The sequence below is a fragment of the Callorhinus ursinus genome, unplaced genomic scaffold, assembly GCF_003265705.2.
Source record: "Callorhinus ursinus isolate GAN/ISIS: 27379988/994484 unplaced genomic scaffold, GSC_fseal_2.0 scaffold42, whole genome shotgun sequence".
NCBI classification, from domain to species: domain Eukaryota; kingdom Metazoa; phylum Chordata; class Mammalia; order Carnivora; family Otariidae; genus Callorhinus; species Callorhinus ursinus.
The window spans coordinates 12,892,402-12,907,645 of NW_027397104.1; the positions used below are offsets into that span (position 1 = coordinate 12,892,402).

General features: G+C 43.4%; 1 protein-coding gene across 3 annotated transcripts; it reads left to right on the forward strand.

Annotated features, from left to right (window-relative positions):
* The first annotated feature begins 1,270 nt into the window (after positions 1 to 1,270).
* Positions 1,271 to 11,481, forward strand: CDKN2B (cyclin dependent kinase inhibitor 2B). 3 transcript variants are annotated; one of them, XR_012374957.1, is made up of 4 exons: positions 1,271 to 1,784; positions 4,462 to 4,728; positions 8,351 to 8,421; positions 11,025 to 11,481. XR_012374957.1 is itself a non-coding variant. In XM_025852904.2 (2 exons), the coding sequence occupies exons 1-2, from the start codon at positions 1,629 to 1,631 to the stop codon at positions 4,720 to 4,722; spliced, it is 417 nt and encodes a 138-aa protein (XP_025708689.1). In that variant the 5' UTR covers positions 1,272 to 1,628; the 3' UTR covers positions 4,723 to 5,973. The 3 variants fall into 3 exon arrangements, 2 of the variants coding, with proteins under 2 accessions (XP_025708689.1, XP_025708691.1); XM_025852904.2 differs by lacking the exons at positions 8,351 to 8,421; positions 11,025 to 11,481 and having other exon boundaries at positions 1,272 to 1,784; positions 4,462 to 5,973; XM_025852906.2 differs by lacking the exons at positions 8,351 to 8,421; positions 11,025 to 11,481 and having other exon boundaries at positions 1,688 to 1,902; positions 4,462 to 5,973.
* Positions 11,482 to 15,244: the final 3,763 nt, after the last annotated feature.

Genomic DNA, 15,244 nt, shown 5'->3' on the forward strand with positions numbered 1-15,244 from the left:
TCTTTAAAAATTTTTTTAAAAAAAGAAATATGTGAAACAAACTCTCATTTATGAGTAAGCAAGCAATTGCCCTTCCCTAGGCACTCTTCCTCTGCACTCTGAACCGAAATTAATTTGTAAATAACTGTTCCGTGTTAGAAGCAGCTCAATCTAATGTAGTTCCTCATCAAAGCTTTCAGACAACAGATACATAACTTGTGGTTCTCTTCCTATTTTAATCGAACATCAGCTGCAATTTTTTAAATCTTTAAAGCAATACATATGTTAGTTCAAACTCACCTAGGAAGATTGGGAAGAAAGGCAATTGGCCTTTAAATCTTCAGAAGAGGATTTAATGACAGGTTCAGCCTGTTTAATGACAGGCCCAGCACCACACCCCTGTTTTATTATGCTTCATTATTACTGCATAAATTTCCTTTATTACTCATGATAAATAAAAATCAAATACTTGTGAAGTGGGTTTAAACAGGTAAGAGTGCAAACAAAAATAATTCTATTCAAATATCATGAAACTGGAATCTCAGATTCTTAAAATATATATTTATATTTTTTAAAAGTCTCACATATACCAGGTTGCCACTGTCATTTCCAAACTAGGTTTGTTTTTTTGAGGTGTGTGTGTGTGTGTGTGTGTGTGTGTATCCATTATTCAAAGATGAAAAGAATAAAAAACACATTCAAAACAGGATTCTCAGGATTTTTCAGTGACTGATTTTTGACTAATTCAACTAAGAAGACACACCCAAAAGAAAATTGCTAAGGTTGATGCAAGATGTGAAGCTAGTGAAGTTCAAGTACTCCCTGGGGATGAATTTAACCCGCTTGACAGGTGCAAAACTGTCACTTTCAGAAATCTTAGGGGAGACGAAGTTATTTTGAATGCCTTTCTCTTAGTCGTTCAATTGCACAAGGAACGACTAACGTCTCCAGAGCGAAACCAGCTGGCATAGGACTGAAGGAATAGAAATCCTCTGCTCCGCCTGCTGGAGGGAGGGGATTAGGAGCTGAGTGCTTTAATTCAACTTTTCCAAAACCTTAGCTAAGGCCTTGCAGGACACTGGGCCAGCAGGACAGCAAGCTCCGCACGCCCAGTGTCTGGCGCATGCGTCCCAGCGCAGTCCGGGCTGGCTTCCCTCCCGCCCGCCCCTACCTCGTCGGCTGTAACGTCATCTGCGGGCCAGGCCTCCGGGCCAGCGGAGTGGGAAGTGCCAGCGCCGGCCGGCCGGACAGGGGGCGGAGCCTAAGGGGGTGGGGAATGCCCTGCCCGGCCGCCCAGCGTGAAACGGATTCATTCCCAGCCGGCTCTCCATCTAGCCGGAGCGAGGCTCGGCAGTGAACGCTGCGACGCGCCCGCGCTCGGCGGCCGGAGGCACCCTGCGCTCGGCTGCGGCCACGCGAGGCGCTTTTTCCCGGGAGCGAGCCGGGAAAAGCCCGGCTTAACCACGAGTGGCACGGCCATTGCAAGGACCTCCAAGGCGACAGAAGGACGGCGAAAGAGGGCTGAAGCTGACCTGAGCTTTCCCACGGAGGGGAGACGGCGCCAGGGCGAGGTGGGGAACAAGGGAGTGTGGCGACGCTCACGGCCAGCGGTGGATTATCCCGGTCAGTCTGCGTCTGCGGCCTGCAAAATGCGCGAGGAGGACAAGGGCATGCTCGGTGGTGGTGGCGACGACGCGGGTCTGGCCAACGCCTCGGCGCAGGGGCAAGTGGAGACCGTGCGGCAGCTCCTGGAAACCGGTGCGGATCCCAACGGAGTCAACCGCTTCGGGAGGCGGCCGATCCAGGTAGCTGGGGCCCTGGGCCCTCGCCGGCAGGGGGCGCATGAACAAAGGGGAGCGGCCTCCGTGGGACGCGGCTGGGACCGAGATCTTCACCAACGTACCTGTGTCTCTCTTCCTTGAGGTGTGGAGCCCAGGTGTAAAGCAGGTTCTCCCCCACCAAGGATCCTAAAGAGAGGGATTGAAAAAAACCACTACTTCAGTTTGGTTTTCTTTTTAGTAGTGGAAAAAATGTCAATACTCTCTCCCGTCTCGTGATCACAGATGGAAGGGATAAATTCAATTGGGGAGAAAAGGAGAGGTTATTTGGGGAGGAAAACTTTTGTCTGTCTTTCAATAAATATCGATCAACTTTCATTGATAGAGATAATTAAATGACAAATTACACAATCTGGATTAGATTTGAGGAATGATGCAGAATCATAGCGCATGAAAAAAATTACCATGCACTTCTAGGCTGCAATATAAAATTCTCTTGTTCCTTTCTCGTAGAGGCAAACTGAATACAAAGAGATAAGCCAGGATTCCTCGACCACAGAACTTAATTCCTTTTACATTAGCAGTGTCTCTTGAGTGTTACATAAGAAAAAATATGCTTCCATATATTTTTGTTTAATTATACAGTGATTACAAAAGCATGCTTGCAGCAATTTTTAGGTCCTTTTTAAATGGCAGAGGGTCTACATAAATAATTCGCCTCTTCATTGTTAAAATCCTTTATTCAATATGTTTATGAATCCCTTTAATTAGTACTGATTTTTTTAAATTCCTTTAAAATCCAAGGTAATGTTTTGTGCTTTATTGTTGACTATAATGGTTAGTATTCATCTCAGTGTCACGTTCTAGATCCAAGCTGTTATTAAGGAATCTTATTAATTGTGTAGATTTTTAAAGAAATATATGTTCATTCCTTTTGCATTCTTAGAAAAGTGTTATAAGAAGTGAGGGATAGCTTGCGGCTCAGTCGGTTAAGCATCTGCCCTCCCCTGGGGTCATGATCTTAGGGTCCTGAGATCAAGCCCTGCCTCCAGCTCCCTGCTCAGTGGGGAGTCTGCTTCTTCCTCTCCCTCTGCCTCTCCCTCTGCCTCTTCTGCCTCCCCTGCTTGTGTGTGTGCACGCACCATGTGTGCGTGCGCTCTCAAATAAGGGGATAAAATCTTTTTAAAAAAAAAGAAAAAGAAATGAGGAATAGTTTAAAGCTGCAAAAATATTGTAGTTATTAAAGACTTCAAATGATATTAATAATTTTTAAAAGAGATTTTAATTATAGTTTTAATTCATCATTTTCTGAGATACTAAGAACCACTTTTTTTCCCTCTATATATGAAATATCTGACATACATCACTAGTGGAAATGATAACATATCATGGTTTTTAAGGGAGGAAATGGACGTTTCTAATATTCATGAAACAAAAAGTACTGTCTTTCAATTACATGGCACATTTTAAAATACATAAACTCACAAGAATAAAGAAGTCCATTTTGGATATTTAGTTATCAAAAACTGCTTTATTGTTAAAATAAGAAAGTAAATGTTTGTATAATGTACATATACACAAGTGGATGCTACAGGCTTACAGCTCCAAAACATCTTTTTTCTAAATTATTCATTGCTCTGATGTGACTAACATCTGAGCTCTATTTTACATAGCAATTTACTATCTAACATTATAAAATCCTGTTACATTATAAAATCCTGTACAATGTAAATATAGTGTTTATGTTACATTAAATATATTACCCTTTAAACTTTATCCCTTACCTATAATGTAAACTTAAAATATTAAAAATGGTAAATCATCTGTTAAAAAAATAACTCATTTTCATCATCTTATAAGACTAGACGTGACATTACTTTTTCCCCTCTATCTCCAATTTTGGCTCAAACTGTCAGACTATATTCAGTTTATGAGCGCAAACATATACGACAATGAAACATAAAAGCCTCCCACAGCGGATTTAAGAGGAAAACTAAACAACTTAAAACATTATTTCAGGGGTGCCTGGGTGGCTCAGTCATTAAGTGTCTGCCTTCACCTCAGGTCTTGATCCCAGGGTCCTGGGATTGCTCCGCGGGAAGCCTGCTTCTCCCTCTCCCACTCCCCCTGCTTGTGTTCCCTCTCTGGCTGTCTCTCTCTGTCAAATAAATAAACTCTTAAAAAATAAATAAATAAAACATTATTTCTCCTCTAAAGCATTTCTCTCTGTAAAATATCAGCTGACTGCCTAATAAATATTTTTAGATCCGGATTATGGCTGAGGTGGGAGAGACATCAAGGGAAATAATCTAAGACTTTAAAAGCTTTTAGACGTAACTCTGCCCATAAATCATTTAACAAAATAGATTCCCATGTTCCAAAAGAAATCAAAATTTTCCTTTTCGCGCAACGACTATTAGAGCTTTATTATCAGCTCTTTCTTGTCTCCGCATGTTTGGAGAATAAGATGCAACTCAGTTAGGACTGAGTAAAGAGTTATAACAGGGGAGAGGGGGGAGGGTGTTGGGATTGCATCAGCAAACGAAGCATAACCAGACTCCTGAGACTTGTAAGTGCCCCTGCGTTAAGTGGATACTTCATGAATAGGTATTTCTTTGAAACGGTTCTACCTGTCCCGGTCCAGGCCTGAATCTTGCTGCCCTGACCACCGTCCTTGCCCTGACCACTCTGCTCTCTCCGGCAGGTCATGATGATGGGCAGCACCCGGGTGGCCGAGCTGCTGCTGTGCCACGGCGCGGAGCCCAACTGCGCCGACCCTACCACCCTCACCCGACCTGTGCACGACGCGGCGCGGGAGGGTTTCCTGGACACGCTCGTGGTGCTGCACCGAGCCGGCGCGCGGCTGGACGTGCGCGATGCCTGGGGCCGCCTGCCCGTGGACCTGGCTGAGGAGCGGGGCCACCGCGCTGTCGCCGGGTACCTGCGCGCAGCTGCAGGAGACTGATGGCAGGTACCCCCAGCCGCCCACAACGACATTTCTTTTCTCCTCTGTTCCCCACCCCCAACTTAGTTCAAGGGAGGCTACAAATGTGGAGCGGCGGAAAGCCTGAAAGCCTTCCAGGAGACTTGACTCACCGTGGGGGAGGAGAAGCAGACCGTGAACACATTTTTTTTTTCTTTCTTCTTTTCCCCTGGATCCCGCCCTCACACTCACGGTGCAGCCAAACGCAGAGGTGGTACAAATGGATTTCCAGAGAGATTTAGGAGCTGAACGTGAAGCTCCCGAGTGTCGTTCACTTTTCAGGGTTTTCTGGCAAAAAGCGGCCTATAAAGTCCCTAACGACCCCAGGTGTCTGCCAAACTTCACTGGAAGCAAGCTGGCGGCAGAGTGGGAGGCGGCGATGATTGGCATTTGAGCAGGAGGCAGATGGCACATTTGCCCTCTGACCTCGAAGGAGTGCATCGGAAGCCCCTACATTGGGTTTGAGGCGCTGGAGGCTAGAAGGAAACCTCTGAAGACTGAGGAGACGACAACCACGATGCCGAAGACTAGTTCGACAGTAGACGGCATCAGCAGGTGCCCAAGGCTTTATAGGCTGTGTGTTGCCACCCAAGTCCCCTGCGAAGCCCTGGGGACTTGCGCCCATTTCCACCGGATAGTGACGGGAAAGGAGGATGTGAGAGCCACCTTGAATCTTCCCACAGGTCCTACCATCCCTGGGTCAAGACGACACAGAACCGCTCCCGGAGAGGGGCAGGTGCTTGCTGTTTGTTATTCAGTCGAGAGGAGATTCTTGGGGAGTTCCAGAAGTCAGCGCACAGGATGACGTGCTGGATTGTAGGGAGAGCAACTGTCGCGATTAACTGTAACGACTTGCTTCATCTATATACGATAGGATAAAGAACCCCCCCCGTGAAAAGATTTTGTGATATTTTGTACTTTTCAGTTGTTTTTCGGTAACACTCTTACTGGCTTTAAATAACAAAGTAACTCGTGCTCCTCGGTGAGGAAGAAGTACAGCTTTTAAACGAAGCTCTGTCACAGTGCTAAAGCTTACACCCATTCATCCCTAACCTATTTATTTCTTTGTTAAATTTTCTGACCGTTTCCTTCACCAGAGTGTCTCAGGGGGTCAAACTATGAAATATTCCAAATATCTTTTAGAAAACCGATGCACTTGCCCAGTAAATTATTTCGGGGTATTTCCCAAAGGGTTGCTGAAAGAGTAAATTGAGTATAAAACTGTTGAAAATATATGATGATGGCTCATGGAATGTCTTCATACCTGCTGAACAAACTAAAGGTGTACTGCTTTAGGATTTAATGTCCAGCATTGCTTGATTCCTTACAGCATTGGAACAACTGACACTTCAATGCTTTAATAAAGAAAAAACAATAGATTGGACTCAAAGATGTGGATATTTTGGTTTAAAAATGTATGATCGTGGATTTACCACTAACTCCTGAGAAATGTTAAAGACTCAAAGAGGTTCACTTCTCTCACTCTTTATAATAATTATTGATAAATGATATCAACAACAATTTATAAAAAAAAACTGCTACACATACTAGGAAAAGATTTATGGGGTGTGTGTGAGAGAGTGAGAGAAACATAAAAAAAACTAATTTGAGAGACCAAAAGAAGGGGTTTCTTTAAATTGAATAAAAAAAATCTTTACTTCCCCATCAATTCTTTATACCCAAATGAATACATTACTGGGGAAAGTTTGTTGAGAATCAGAGCATTTCTTATTGGGAAAAATAGGTAAGCACTTATTGACACATAACTTGTGCTGGACATACATTAAAATATATTTGTTCATTTAATACTTAAACCTGAGAGACAGGTATCATTTCCCAGATGAGAACAAGATAGAGAAATATTAGTTGATTATTTTTTATAATAGGGTATAATTCTTCCAATGTTCAAGACATGGTTCAAGATTCTACCAGAAGAGCAAGTAGAATCAGTGATCTGGAAAAATGATAGAAGTCATCTGAGAAGCACTTCTGTGGACTACCTTATGTAGAAAATGCAAAAGTCAGTGTCACTTAAAATACAAGAGGTCTGGGGCGCCTGACTGGCTCAGTTGGTAGATAGAGCATGTGACTCTTGATCTTGGGTCATGAGTTCAAGCCCCACATTGGGTGCAGAGATTAAAGAAATAAATAAAATTTAAAAAGTAAAATAAAAAAGATCTGCTTTCACGTATATGTTAGCAGCTAATTATAACCTAATTCTGACATCCTAAGTTTTTTATTATGAACAACCTATTTAGTCATTCTGTGAAAACTTGAATAATTTGGGGGTTGGTATAATTTCACAGTGTTCAGTTAACTAAACTACAAATAGGTATGAACATAGAGATGATAGATGGTAGAAAATATGTAAGAAAATACAATTTTAAGTTTAAAAATTAGTTGAAGGAGCAACAATAGTTGTGTCACAATACTTTCCATGATCTTCTCCTGTCCTATTTATAATGCCAGGGAAGGAAAGGAAGGAAGGAAAGAGGGAAGGAAGAAAAGAGAAGTTAGGACCTGACTGGAAAAATGGAAGACCTGGGTCCCAGGACTGGTTCTCTAACTACATGACCTGAGTCCTGTGACTTTGATTAGCCTCGATTTCCCTCATCTATAAAAGGTGGGAATTAGACTAGATAACTCCAAAGTTCCCTACCATCACTAAAGCTTTATCCCTTTATGAATTTGTGGCATATATGAATGTAGTGGGGTCTTATATTTTATTAGTAATAATTGTGCCATGCTAAGAGTCAAGGAAAGATACATAGAAGAATAGAGAGGAAAGATATATTTTAAAATTCTGGAGCCCTGGAAGGGAAAAAAAAATCTTTATTAAGCACCACCTCCACCAGTTAGTTGAAAAATTACAGACAAATTTGCAAGACAAATTTGCGAAAACTGGAGCAGAAAGGATGCTTTGCAAATTAATAGTTTAAATGTTCAGGTCTTTCTCATTTTGTTTTACCTCTCATTTTCCCTGTTGCTTTTTGCATTTCTCTTAATGCCACTCAAAGCCACTAGAGGAATTAGTTTCTTAAAGTGAGATAAGCAAGTAGACCAAATAGATTTATAAAGTAATGCTGAAGTAGGCATTGCAAACTAATATAAATGTTCTGAAAGAAAAAGTGGTTTTAAAATGAGCATATAACAAGGGATTCTGACCTAGAATGGGTTGGTTTAGGAGTTAGAACCAAGAGAAAAGCTTGGGCTGGGGCACCTAGCTGGCTCAGTTGGTAGAGCATGTGATTCTTGATTTCTGAGTCTTGATTTGGGGTGGTGAGTTCAAGCCCCACGCTGGGTTGTAGAGCTTACTTAAAAAGAGGGAGGGAGGGAGAGAGACAGAGAGAGAGAGAGAAGGTTGGCATATCAGAAGAACAAAGTGTGAAGGTGAGAAAATGCTAAAATACATAGTCATTCAAAGGTAAGTAACTCGGTAAACAGCAGTCATGGATCTTACAGACCCATTTCTAGGGGTCTGTACTTTCTCGTTTGTTTCTATTGGATTCCTTGAAACTTTAGGTCCTTAAATTTTGCCTGGGGGATAGTAGAAACCAGCTGGTTAGGGAAGACTTCTGTATCACCTAAATGTGTACCTGTCGCTATTCAGGAGGGCAGAGAAGGAGATGAAAGCAACAAAAGGAATACAAGGAGGAACAGCTTGGTGGTGTTTTGTGCAAGGTCAGTAATTCAACAGAATTAATCAAATCAAACCAAAACAAACTTATATGGTCTACATACTGACGGGATTTGCGAAATGTTCCCAGACCTAAAATAATCAGAATCTGCTCATTCCCTACTGCCTTGGTTTTCTATAAAACTTTTCTCAAGTTCAGCTACAACAAATAGGATGGCTCCTTTCTTGCCTCTTGACTCCCCCCTCAGAAGATTTTAATATCATTCCTTGCATAAGAAGAATTACTTTACTTTTAGAAATGGTAACTTTTGTAGGTCATTTATATTTATCATTTATATTTAATTAGATAACTATGTATAATATGTATAATGTATAACATAATTATAAATGTATACAAATTAAGTATATTTATTTATTAAATTTTTGTTTTAATTTAATTTAATTTAAATGTTTAAATTTTATATATTTATAATTTCTTTATTAATTTTGCCACAAATTTGCTTTGAAACAAGTGCTGCTAATGAAATAATATGTAACTAGCATGGATTACATACCAAGCACACTAATATAAATCAGCATGTACATCAAAACTGAGCATCCAACTCTGATTCACTAATTTGAAGTTTGAAAGGTTTTGCCAGGGGAAAAAACCCTGAGAGATGTGTGAAGGTGACATGCTGACTCACAGCCATCTACATTATAGTGGAAGTTCACAAAGGACCCCCCAAACACCTGTTAATCCCTTTCCCACTCAGAAGCCCCAGGCATTAGAGTACCAGTACCTGTGGGTCTGAGTTGCTGGGTTCTACCACCTCTCCTAGGGCATAGAAGAAACCTCTGTAGTCCCCTGTATCTCCTCCCAACATGCCACCTAGAGTTTTAAACACTAACCTTGCCTAAAATTTTCGGGCATCTTCTACTACTCTCCAATCTCTGGACTGCCTTCGATAGAGTTATCACATACAGATCTATCCAGAATTGCAGGAGCCTTTTGATCTGCTTAAATATCACCATAAACAAACAAAAAAAAATGTAATGTCATCCTCTCTCTAGAGAAAAATTAAATGACATTTCATTTTACATTCACCTCAGGTATTTATTATATCTTTACAAAGATAGTGCTGTCCCCACCAGTTATTGGAGACCAACAGATAGGGACATGGTTCTCAATCTTGGCTCCATATTAGAATCACCTACATACAGAGATGTTCTAAAATTTAGATTTACTGACCATCAGGTCTACAGAATTAGTATCTCTAGATTTGAGATGTCTGTGGTGGTTACTTTAGAATTTTTGTTCACGGTAAACTTTCAAGCAGTACAAAAAATAAACAAAATTAAGTAAAAATCTCCTAAAACCTCACTACCCCTCCCCATTCTCACTACCCAGGGGTAACCACTCTTTTAAAATTTTTTTAACTAACCTTCCAGAAATATAGGTACATATAATTGTAAACACCTCTCCCACAGTACACACATTTGGAAAACATAAATGGGATCATACTATTCCACAACTATTTGTTTTCTTTGATTAGTAATAGATCTTAGACAACTTCCATTAGCAGGACAGATAGATGCACTTCATTTTTTTATGGCTATATAATTTTGTATTTTATGGATGAAACCCAGTTTAAAAAAGAAATCTATTGGCAAACACATAAATTATCTCCTTTTTCCTTTCTTGCTTTTTTTTGCTACTATATATGATGCTATAAAGAATCTTTTTTGCATTCTTATATGAACTGTCTGCAGAAATTTATAGGAGAGAAACTTCAAGGGTTAAGAATATCTCTCTCTCTCAAAAAAAAAGAATACATCTCTCTGTCACACACCCATGCACACAAAGTGTGTGTGCATATGTGTGTCTCTGTGTAAAATCTTTCCAAACTTATTTGTGCATGTGTATATATGTGTGTGTCTGTATATCTTCAATATTACATGAGTGTGTGTATATATGCACATAAATATATATATATATACACTTTTCATACTGGTATGAGTTATTGAGTGGAAATGCTGAGTTAAAGGGATATATATCTTTACATATGTGTATAAACATATATCTGTATATATAAAAATACAAATATCATAAACACAAATACATGCATAGCATATATCTCTTTCCATACATATATATATATATATACACACAGTACATGTATGGTATATATATTTCCACGCATATATTTATGTATGTGTATCTTTGCATACTTATATGAGCTATAGGAGAGGAATTGCTAAGTGAAAGGGACACATATGCATGTTCAATTTTTATAAATACTCTAAAGTTGCCTTCCAAAACAATCACACCAAATTACAATAGTGTGTGTGATTGTTTCCTGACGACTTTACCAACATTATCGCTCCTTTTTTAATTTTTGCCACACCCATAGATATGTCATTGTTTCTGTTACCTTTCTTTACTAATGAGTAAAACTGAGTATCTTTTCATATATTTTTCTGACCATTTGTATATGCTCTACTATAAGCTACCCGTTGTATTCTTTGCTCATATTTCTACTGGTTTACCTTTTTGTTCATATATGTATTTATATATTTTAAAAGTTAATCTTTTGTTGTATGTTCAAACGATAGTTTTAAAATCTTGCTTATGGTGACTTTTGTCTTATACTTTTGGGGTTTTCAGCTTGAACATGTGCAGTATTATGGAAGTTTCTCATGGAATTCTGATCATCAAGAGTTACCTGAGAGAAGAAACTAATATCCTGGACATTATGGGAGTGGGGGGACAGTGGCACAAAGCAAGTAAAATATCCTCTTCTATCTCTGCCTGTGGGATGAATTTGCTGATCCAAAATAGAAAATAATTTTCCTCCATTAAAAAGCCAAGAGCTCACTTTGGCTGTGAACATAACTGCTCTTTAAAAAAAAAAAAGTATATTTTGGGGGGCGCCTGGGTGGCTCAGTCATTAAGCGTCTGCCTTCAGCTCAGGTCATGATCCCAGGGTCCTGGAATCGAGCCCCACATCGGGCTCCCTGCTCAGCCAGGAGCCTGCTTCTCCCTCTCCCACTCCCCCTGCTTATGTTCCCTTTCTTGCTGTGTCTTTCTCTGTCAAATAAATAAATAACATCTTTAAAAAAAAATCTAAGAGAGATCTATGCCTTAAAACTTATGAGTAAAAAAAAAAACTAAGATCTAAGAGATCAATTTTTTAGGCCAAAGGAAAAGAGCAAAGAAAAGAAATCACATTCAGTGATTCTCTAATTGCACAAATGACCCACTGATGGCTCATTCCCTATTGACTCCATCCTTTAGTACGACAAAAAGAGCACAAGGCTTATAGTCCAAAAACCTTCTTGATGATTCCAGCCCTAGCACTTGCTGGTCATAGACTGTCCAAGACTTGAGCCCCTGTGGCTTCAGGTTTCTCACCCGTAAAATAGAAGCAGTTATCCCAAATTCAAAGGGCCACTGTACAATACAATGAGTAATACAAGTAAAAGGGTGTACACATACTAATGCTCAGTCCTTGATCCTACATTTTTTGAAGAGCACACAGCCAAAAGTCATTTGGAATTCCAAAAGTCTTTGTAATGCCACAAATTGGTTGTTTTGCTAAAGATTCATCTACATAATTGTATTTTGCTTAGTCTACTATTAAAATTGCATAGAATTCCCCTGCATGCCACAACTTACAAAACACAGGTATTGGGCAGCAGGGGAAAACCAAGATGGAATTTAAGTTTAAATTTTGAAACTTATATTCATTGAACACAGAGCTTATTGTATAATGACCTTAATGCTCTTACTCAAATGGCATTCCTCTGAAGTGGGCAACTTCCCTTATCCCCCCGAACAAGTCTGGGTGAAGATGAAAGGGCTACAGGTTAGGTTGTATGGGCCCAATCAATACAGACAGATTCCTGAATTTAAACTTGTCTGGAAAACTGAGAAAACTCAGCAGACCCCAGACATAATGGGATAATATGATATTTAATATTAGGTGTCACCTTGCCTAGGGTACAGTACCAGCTGTTTTGTCAAATACCAGTCAAGATGTTGCTGGGAAGGTACTTTTCAGTATAATTAACATTTAAATCCATAGACTTTGAATAAAACAGATTACCCTCCATAATGTGTGCAGAACTCACCAAGGCCTTAAGTGAAAAGACAGTTTTTCCAAAGAAGCAATTCTTTCTCCAGGCTGCTTGACTCAAAACTGCAGCATCAGCTCCTCCCTGGGTCTCCAGCCTCAACTATCTGTCTTGCAGATTTCAGACTTGCCAGCCCCTATAATCAGATAAGCTAGTTCCTTAGAATAAATCATACACACAGGCACACGCACACCCATCCTATTGGCTCTGTTTCTTTGGAAACAGAATTTCTCTGGAAATTTTATATAAAAATTTTCCAATTTTTCTCTGGAAACTAATAATTTCAGGAGATGTGCAACACACGTATTCTTCCATGGTTTACTGCCACAGCTAATCGCCTGCCTGGAAACCCTCACTCTTCCACTTCTCCAGGTTCCTTCAATAATACCATGCTGGAATCGGGCAGCTCCCTTTTTCCTCCAGGATGCTTTCTCTGAACTACCCACCCCCTAAAGTGCCCCTCCTCTGGGCCATAAAATGAAATCCCCTCATTATAATTGTGTGTATTTTTACTAATCCATCCCCTCTATGAAGTTTTTTTGGGAGGTGCGGGGGGAAGAGGGTCATGGTGTAATGCAAGAGAGCAGGATCTGCCTCCCATGGAGTTTACAGACTACTGTAAGAGACAAACCACAAACAAGTAAACAATTACATAGGAAAAATTTGTTCGCTAAATTCTATACTGAAAGGGGAAAAAAAAAAAAAAAAAAAAACAACCCACCATGGTGATAAGATGCGGCCTGAAAGAGGGAGAGTCTCTGAGCAGGGAAACTTGAGAAGCATCTGAAGGAGAAAGAGCTGGCCTATGAAGACCGAGAAAGGGGATTCACTCTGGACGGAGGGGTGGCAAGTAGCCCCAGGAGGGAACACGGTGTTCGGGAAATTCTGAGTGAATCCCACAGGAGAAGCGCGTTTGTGAAGATCTAGATATTTAGAGTAGCTATTTAAGACTGGTACATAAGTCTCACTTCATGCCACCGGCCTGGTCCGCGGCTAAGTCGTGCGATGAGGGTAGGGATGGAGAACCGGCAGAAGCCTGCCGCCAGACCTGGCCTCTCGGTAGTGTACGGTGGCTTGGGCAACGCAAACCTCACTGTCTCCACGTACCGCGGAGCTTGGCACCTGATGTATAAGGCCCCGTCGGCTCTCATGCTGAGGGTCCTCTTCCGCAGCTAAACCACCAGGCCCGGGCACAAGTAGAAGCCACAGCGCGGCGGGCCACCTTTAAGGTTCCGCGAAGGCTGGGCCTAGCTAGTTCCACATCCTCTGCCCTACGGCCGGCCCAGGCCGCGCGTGCACCCGGCGAGGCTCTAGATCGATCGCGACTGACTGCAGGCGGGGGAGGTTGGGGCACCGGGTCAGCGCCGCCGGCCGGAAAGCGGCGTCCTGGGCTCGACTCCCCGCCTCCGTGGAGCCAGCGAGCCCGCGTCCGAGCTCCATCCAGCCCCGCAGCCGGGGACCTGCCAGGCTGCGCTCTGGGAACTGAGCTCCTTGTCCTCAGGCCGCCCCTGTATCCTCGACTCACCCCTCCTTTATGCCGCTGCTTCCTTTCCTTCCCCCGCTTTTCCTGTGCTGAGTGGATCGCAGCGGGGAAGGGGGAGGAGGAGGGAGGATGGCCGAGCAATAAAGAATCAGTGGTGTGGAAGAGAAGAGGGGCAGGAGGAGGAAGGGAGGACCGGGGAGAGCGACCACGCGGAGGAGTCCGGCGGCGAAAGCGAAGGGTGTCGGAGCGCCGGGAGGGTGAAGGAGGAGGAGGGCTACCGGCCGGGAATCAGGCTGCCGCGGGGAAACCGGGAAAAGCGGGGAGCAGCCCATGGGGGAGGGGAGTGCCGCGGGCGGAGGAAAGAGGAAGAAGCGTTCAGATGTTGCGCTGCTTCTCCGAGGTTAAAACCGAAAATAAAAACTGCCCGGCTTCTCCGCCCAGCCCCGCGCCCTCGGCGACGCGGGGTGCAGAGAGTGGAAGAGGTGCCCCCGACCCAGCAGGGACCCCGGGATTGGGGTTCGGCTCCACCTACCTGGTGGGGCTCCCGGCCCGCCGCTGCGGCGGCGCCAGCGCCACTCAGTGTCCAGATGTCGCGTCGGCTGCAGGCAGCGGTTTCCTTTAATTTCGCTCGTTTCCCAAATCTAGCAGTGGAGCTTAGCGCCATTTCTTTCAAAACCGACATCCAGCCTCCTGAATGGCTGATGCAGCGCTGTGATGGCCTTGCTTTTCCTTTCTTTTTCTCTTTTAAATAATCCGGTTTGGAGCGATGGAAGACCCTTAGCGAGTGGCGCGAGGAATAAAAGAAGGGGGGTTGGGGAACCCGGGCGCGAGCAGGACTGGAAGCCGCCGCAACGCGGTGGTTCCTGCTTACGGCCGTGTCAGGTGACAAATGTTGCGAGGGGGCGGGGGCCTGGAGATGCGTTCTGGCGACAGGCCCTTGAGCTGTCACCGCGTGGGGCGCCGGCGCGGAGGGTGGGAAGGTGGGGGAGAGCGCGGATCGGGCGGGAAAGAGGAGGCGGGGGGAGGGAGGGGAACCTTGGGTGCTTGCCGCCCGCGCGCGCGCAGCCCTCGGGCTTCACCGCCGGCCTTTCCCGCGCGCGCGGGGCGCAGAACGGTTCTGAGATCGGGGGGAGGTCGGGGGGCGCGCGAGCGCGCGCAGAGAACGCGGGGGCGCGCCTGCGGGGCGGGGATGGGCGGGGGGCGGTGCGTGGGTCCCAGTCGGCGATCGGGGGGCGGGCGCGGCGCTGCCTACCTCTGATGCCAAAAGG

Bases quoted from the DNA above. Each gene is read 5' to 3' on its own strand.
- CDKN2B (XM_025852904.2), top strand. From the start codon at position 1,629: ATGCGCGAGGAGGACAAGGGCATGCTCGGTGGTGGTGGCGACGACGCG. The intron at 1,785-4,461 runs GTAGCTGGGGCC...TCTCTCCGGCAG, and splicing joins TCGGGAGGCGGCCGATCCAG to GTCATGATGATGGGCAGCAC.